The 7500-nt window shown below is 44.8% G+C and overlaps 2 protein-coding genes across 2 annotated transcripts in view; one reads left to right on the top strand and one right to left on the bottom strand.

Moving 5' to 3' along the window:
* LOC308153178 (phospholipid-transporting ATPase ABCA1-like) overlaps positions 1-1734 on the top strand; it is an 84774-nt gene extending 83040 nt beyond the window's left edge. The window contains exon 46 of the mRNA XM_080526264.1: positions 17-1734. Coding sequence (XP_080382390.1) covers positions 17-163 — 147 coding nt within the window. The 3' untranslated portion in view covers positions 164-1734. The remainder of the gene's footprint in view (positions 1-16) is intronic.
* A 4506-nt stretch (positions 1735-6240) lies between these two features.
* The window catches only part of LOC308153656 (claudin domain-containing protein 1-like), a gene marked incomplete at its 5' end in the record, with an annotated part of 20192 nt that continues 18932 nt past the window's right edge, over positions 6241-7500 (bottom strand). The window contains one exon of the mRNA XM_080526851.1: positions 6241-7500. This exon is cut by the window's right edge and continues 47 nt beyond it.

Raw genomic sequence — 7500 nt, forward strand, 5'->3', positions numbered from 1 at the left:
CTCTTTCTTTCCTCAGGTGTTTGTCAATTTTGCCAAGGACCAAAGTGACGAGGACCAGCACCTCAAAGACATTTCCATGAACAAGAGAGACGCGGTGGCCGTGGACGTTCCTCAGCTGGACACCTTCCTCACAGACCAGGCAGCCAGGGAGAGCTGTGTGTGAACCACACGTCTGACAGACGGACCAGTCTGTCACTTTTCTACTTCTTCTTTTGAGATTTTTTATTTGTATTTTTTATTCCTCAGTGGACTGCATAGAGGGTGTCGCACGGAGGGGCAGACGTTCAACACTGAAGATGAAACTGTTCAATGAAACTAACTAAGCCAATCAATGCAAAAGAAAAAGAGAAATGTACTAACGGTAACCACGGGGACGAGGATGGGCCAGGTGCTCGTCAGCTCGGTCTCCTGCTAACGCGTGTGGAGTCAACAGTTCTGTGTGCTTTACAACAGTTCTGTGTGCTTTACGACAGTTCTGTGTGCTTTACAACAGTTCTGTGTGCTTTACAGCTCTCCTCTCTTGTTCACTGCCAGTAACCATGGACATTTCAGGGTCTATTACTTTCTCTCTTCGTTACAAAGTCCAGTTTAAGGAACTGAAGACGTCTGTTCCCGTCTGTTCCCGATCCCAAATGACAGAAATGTATTTGATCATTTTAGTTTTAAACAGGCTGAAAAGATGAATATCTGTTGTTGTTGTTGTTGTTGTTGTTGTTGTTGTTGTTGTTGTCGTATTGTGCAGCACAGTGTCTGTCTGTCTGTCCTGGTGGAGAAAGAGATGAACACTCCAATCTGAAATCCCATGGGAGCAGATAGGAACAGGCTGTGGAACGTTCTGGACAGACAGAAGCGCAGCGATGCTTTAAGACCTGTGGAAGGATGTCAGATACCTGCTCTTTAAAGATACAATCCTTTAAAACAAAACAAAAAGAGAAAAAAGTACTTTCTCTTGGTCATGGGAAAGTCGTACAGTAACAAGGTTGATATCTGTACGTAAATCTGTGGCGTTAGAACGACATAACTGCCTTGTGTTGATAGAGATGTATTGCATGCTTTCCGCTGAGCCACATGCAGGATCTGGAGTCTAAAGCACGTGTGCCAAAGCATGACCCCTGATGCTGCCCCCTCCACCCTCCATACTGCCCCCTACAGAGATGTGCTGTTACTGCCCCCTCCACCCTCCATACTGCCCCCTACAGAGATGTGCTGTTACTGCCCCCTCCACCCTCCATACTGCCCCCTACAGAGATGTGCTGTTACTGCCCCCTCCACCCTCCATACTGCCCCCTACAGAGATGTGCTGTTACTGCCCCCTCCACCCTCCATACTGCCCCCTACAGAGATGTGCTGTTACTGCCCCCTCCACCCTCCATACTGCCCCCTACAGAGATGTGCTGTTACTGCCCCCTCCACCCTCCATACTGCCCCCTACAGAGATGTGCTGTTACTGTTCAAACTTCACACATGTGCAATTGTTGTTGGACTACTACTGTATTGTCGGTCTTTGGAGCCACCAAATTCTAATCTTCGAATCTATCGACTCCTACACTATTATAATACTATTGTAAATACCCTATTAACATGAGTGACCATTGGAGAGAGATTTGGTGGTATATATTTGATATATATATATATATAGTTGTGAAGTCGGGCAGACACTGATAAATGGATCCAGTACTTACATGGGGACATGTCTTTCTGTCAACAGTGGAAGTGCCAGAAGGGATAGAGGGGAGGAGTCAGAGGGGAGGAGGTGGGAGGAGTCAGAGGGGAGGAGGTGGGAGGAGTCAGAGGGGAGGAGGTGGGAGGAGTCAGAGGGGAGGAGGTGGGAGGAGTCAGAGGGGAGGAGGTGGGAGGAGTCAGAGGGGAGGAGGAGTCAGAGGGGAGGAGGTGGGAGGAGTCAGAGGGGAGGAGGTGGGAGGAGTCAGAGGGGAGGAGGTGGGAGGAGTCAGAGGGGAGGAGGTGGGAGGAGTCAGAGGGGAGGAGGTGGGAGGAGTCAGAGGGGAGGAGGTGGGAGGAGTCAGAGGGGAGGAGGTGGGAGGAGTCAGAGGGGAGGAGGTGGGAGGAGTCAGAGGGGAGGAGGTGGGAGGAGTCAGAGGGGAGGAGGTGGGAGGAGTCAGAGGGGAGGAGGTGGGAGGAGTCAGAGGGGAGGAGGTGGGAGGAGTCAGAGGGGAGGAGGTGGGAGGAGTCAGAGGGGAGGAGGTGGGAGGAGTCATGTCACAGTTGGAGATGTACATATTGAAGATCATGTTTATCGTTATTCAAACAGCCAACATCAGCCACAGCCGACAGGAGTGTTGCTACCAGCACCAGTAACCAGCAGCACCAGTAACTAGTATCACTCAGAGTAGCTTTGGCCTCGACCCGGCGATCACACAGTTCAACACTCATAGTAGTAACTAACTGCACCATTGCCAACACAACTACTGTGTGTATGACTCATATATATATATAGACCACTTCCTCTAACTCGGTGTACTGTACTGACTGGTATTTCTAATCCTGTCTGGTCAATTTGAGAGCCAAACCTTTCCAAAGGCACCAGCCAATCAGACTCTGAGACCAAAACAAGGATGTAACAGAGTAACACCATAGGTGACCTCACCATAGTTTTACACCCAGCCCAGTACAGCCTAGCCCAGTACAGCCCAGTACAGCCTAGTACAGCCCAGTACAGCCCAGTACAGCCCAGTACAGCCCAGCCCAGCCCAGTACAGCCCAGTACAGCCTAGTACAGCCCAGTACAGCCCAGCCTAGCCCAGTACAGCCCAGTACAGCTCAGTACAGCCCAGTACAGCTCAGTACAGCCCAGTACAGCCCAGTACAGCCTAGCCCAGTACAGCTCAGTACAGACCAGTACAGACCAGTACAGCCCAGTACAGCCCAGGACAGCTCAGTACAGCCCAGTACAGCTCAGTACAGCTCAGTACAGCCCAGGACAGCTCAGTACAGCCCAGTACAGCCCAGTACAGCCCAGGACAGCTCAGTACAGCTCAGTACAGCTCAGCCCAGTACAGCTCAGTACAGCTCAGTACAGCCCAGTACAGACCAGTACAGCTCAGTACAGCACAGCACCTACTGGTCCTGGTGGGGGCGTGGCCTACAGCATGTATTGTAGTCCCTCACACCAAGCACTTTATACCAGCCAAGCTCTGTGCCCTGGACTATGGACAGACTTCAGAAGAGACACGTGAAACTACGATGCATTTGTCGTTTGTAAGAGAAAAAAAAGATGAGAAAAATTGTCCTACAGTTCCATGGTAATTATATTCTGATGTTCAATATTATTTGTTTACATTTGAAGTATTAAAAGGCTGTTTGAGTCTGTTATGTGTTGCTGTGTACAGTACATATGGACATGAATACTAATGTACACATTTGGGTTACGCAGGTAGGAGCACAGCACTATGAACAAACACATGTACAACTATACATTCTAGGGTTAGGGCAGATCTATAGACCAAATGGAAAAAAAGAAAGAAAGATATATTTGATGTTGTCCAATGTCCAACACTTCGCCCTTAGCAACGGCTCTTGACAACAAGCCTGGTGCGCTCGCAAATGCGTCCCCCTTGCTCCAACACTGACTGCTATGGTTCCTGCTGCCCACCACCAAACTAAAAAGTGGACAAGACTAACTTCAGTGAGATATTTATCTAACTGGCTAGCTAGAAAACCAACTGTGTGGGATGTACACATTATTGACATATTGAGGAGTGCGTGTCAACACCTTTCATTGTTTTAATTCAGTCGAGTACGAAGGCATGCTATATTGGCCGTGATGATGGCGCCCTCATGCGTTCATTAGTTAGTACTGCAGTGCATTTCTGTACATGAATTATCCAATAGATTGTTTCGATCTCAAATAATTTCAAGGATTTTTAATGAATAATGTTAACTCGTTCATAAAAACAAGAGACAGGTACACTGATTTTTTTTCACCATTTAATTACAATAAAATAGTTAGACTGAGTGAGTGAGGTGTTGAGTGACAAAGTCTGTGCTGCTGAATGTAACTGTCGGTTTGAATCTGCGGTCCTGAGATCATCAGTAATATAACTGTCATCTCCGTCTGCTGACGTCATATAACTGTCATCTCCGACATCTGCTTCTAACAACGAAGGGCTCATGGGGAAACACTGAAACACCAAATCAGACACTACATCTGTCCTGGAGCGATGTAAGAGGGTCAATGACGTGACGCGTACATTTTGTGTCCGAATGTAATATTTTCAAAAATGTACAATTAATATCTATATACATTATGTTAACTAACACTATTTGCTCTCCTTTATTGAATACATAAATAGTTTATGGTGATTTGTTACAAATTCAGGCACTTTCAGCTCTAAAGGGTTGAAAAGTCATTTGGTACAACCGTCCGAACACAAATGCAACCAGCTAATGTGCCATTAAAATATCTAAAATGATATTACAAGTATAAACATTCTGGCATCATTTTACAAGGGTTTATAACTATATACTGCAAAATGGTTAAGGATTTCTATGTAGAAATGTTTGCTTTCTTCAAATCACTTTTGTCACAAAAAAAAGATTTCACTGATATCATTCGGAGCAACCAATTTCAAGGCACCATTTTGGATCAAATCAACTGATAATCATCATGTGACAGGATATGACATCATTAAGACCCCTGCAGCAGACCCTCTGAGTGAGAAGAAAAGTAGCCAGCTCTCTCTTAAATGTTTGATAAATGCACTTTTCCGCTCCCTGTTATGAATGTCCTCAAATATCACATCATTCGGTACAACCGCTATAACACACTGAAAATGTTTATGTAGACTCACCTGTATGTGTCTGTAGATGTGCAGGTACACTCACCTGTATGGTACATACCTGGTACATACCTGGTACATAGCTGGTACATAGCTGGTACATAGCTGGTACATAGCTGGTACATAGCTGGTACATAGCTGGTACATACCTGGTACATAGCTGGTACACAGCTGGTACATAGCTGGTACATAGCTGGTACATACCTGGTACATAGCTGGTACATACCTGGTACATAGCTGGTACATAGCTGGTACATACCTGGTACATAGATGGTACATAGCTGGTACATACCTGGTACATAGCTGGTACATACCTGGTACATAGCTGGTACATAGCTGGTACATACCTGGTACATAGCTGGTACATACCTGGTACATAGCTGGTACATACCTGGTACATAGCTGGTACATACCTGGTACATAAGCTGGTACATACCTGGTACATACCTGGTACATAGCTGGTACATAGCTGGTACATACCTGGTACATAGCTGGTACATACCTGGTACATAGCTGGTACATACCTGGTACATAAGCTGGTACATAGCTGGTACATAAGCTGGTACATACCTGGTACATAAGCTGGTACATAGCTGGTACATAAGCTGGTACATAGCTGACTAACCCTAATCAGAAGGACCAGCAGACAGGAGAAGTCAGTATCTGGTGAAGTTTTATTCATACATAAAAACAGACCAGCAGTGTGGCTAAAAACACGGACATATAAAAACACTTACAGTACAAAACCCACAACATGTTTCCCCACAGTTTAGAAACCCGGAGTGTCATAGTAAACCATCCAATGAGAGGTATTCATTTAGTCAACTGACTGGGGACGTATCGCCAGTTACCTTGTCATTGGTTTTAAGCTGGCTCTTAAACAACAGGTAGATGCTAAGATGCTTGGGACGACCAACTCTGACATAACCCCATTGAAGTTGAGATTTAAAATGGTTACGGTTAGGTAAGGGTTAAGGTTAGGTCAGGGTTAAGGTTAGGTCAGGGTTAAGGTTAGGTAAGGGTTAAGGTTAGGTCAGGGTTAAGGTTAGGTCAGGGTTAAGGTTAGGTCAGGGGGTAAGGGTTACAGTTAGGTAAGGGGGTAAGGGTTACAGTTAGGTCAGGGTTAAGGTTAGGTAAGGGTTAAGGTTAGGTCAGGGTTAAGGTTAGGTCAGGGTTAAGGTTAGGTAAGGGTTAAGGTTAGGTCAGGGTTAAGGTTAGGTAAGGGTTAAGGTTAGGTCAGGGTTACAGTTAGGTCAGGGTTAAGGTTAGGTCAGGGTTAAGGTTAGGTAAGGGTTAAGGTTAGGTCAGGGTTAAGGTTAGGTCAGGGTTAAGGTTAGGTAAGGGTTAAGGTTAGGTAAGGGTTAAGGTTAGGTAAGGGTTAAGGTTAGGTCAGGGTTAAGGTTAGGTAAGGGTTAAGGTTAGGTAAGGGTTAAGGTTAGGTCAGGGTTAAGGTTAGGTAAGGGTTAAGGTTAGGTAAGGGTTAAGGTTAGGTCAGGGTTACGGTTAGGTCAGGGTTAAGGTTAGGTAAGGGTTAAGGTTAGGTCAGGGTTAAGGTTAGGTAAGGGTTAAGGTTAGGTAAGGGTTAAGGTTAGGGTTTTGGTCAGTACATTTACTGGAATTTAACATATTCAATGTTTGGGGGAAATTAAATAAACCTATGAACATGAAACTAAAGATGATGTCACAGCTGAGCATGAGTGGCTTCAAACCAGCACAGGTGGTCTTCTGTTAACATTCAAATTACAATAATAATAATACAAATAATAATAATAATAAATCAAATCAGAGTCAATAAATATGGGCAGGGGTGCAAACTGGTGATGGCCCAAAAAGGTGACACATTTTCTTTTTGCCTGAAAACAAAGAAAATGATCAATGCGCGGCTAACCTTAGGGGGGGGATAGCGCTAGTACTAATGGTGCTAAAAGGATGTCGCTAGCACTAACGGTGGTCTAACAATGATGCGTGTGTAAGTAGCGGCAGCCCTGACCTTAACACCTGCAGAATCACTTCTAAAACAGTTTACTGTGACTGTGTTTCTCCACGCTGTCTGGAACTGTACCTAGCTGCCTGACGCTAAAAGTTATTTCAACAGCAGCAGAGTTTAGCAGACAGGGAGATTAGTTAGCTCGCGCATCGTGTGAGTTGGATGAGACTATAAACAAATCAATTAAATTTAGGGAAGAAGGTTTAAATCAGTGGTTCTACAAGGCTGTCTCCTTCACACAATACAAAAACACTAAACCGAAAGCACAACAAAAACCGTTAAACTCACAGAGAAACCAGCACAGCCAAACCCGCATGACTACAGCAGGCTGACACTGTGGATGAAGGGAAATGATGCAACAGAAGCAGAGGCATAGCAACAACAACAACGACCGCATGTTGATGTTGTTTTTGTAAAATCCTGTTTTAAAACATAGAAATTAAAATTGCAAATAAAAATAAAACGTTTCAAAACACATTTTGAACACAAAAATGGCATGACATTACATGTCCACCTTTTGAACATATTAACTTATATTAATTAAGTCCAGAACATAATATATCATACAGAAGAAAAGACAAAATAAATCACTCGTTTCCTCTCGGAAGAACACGCGTTAAGTTTTCAATAATTCAACACAGGTGGACAAACTATACCACATAACCATAACATCTAATCACCTGTCTAGTCACCTGTCTGTCTGGTCACCTGTCTGTC

Source organism: Nansenia antarctica (assembly GCF_963989245.1).
Source record: "Nansenia antarctica genome assembly, chromosome: 3".
NCBI classification, from domain to species: domain Eukaryota; kingdom Metazoa; phylum Chordata; class Actinopteri; order Argentiniformes; family Microstomatidae; genus Nansenia; species Nansenia antarctica.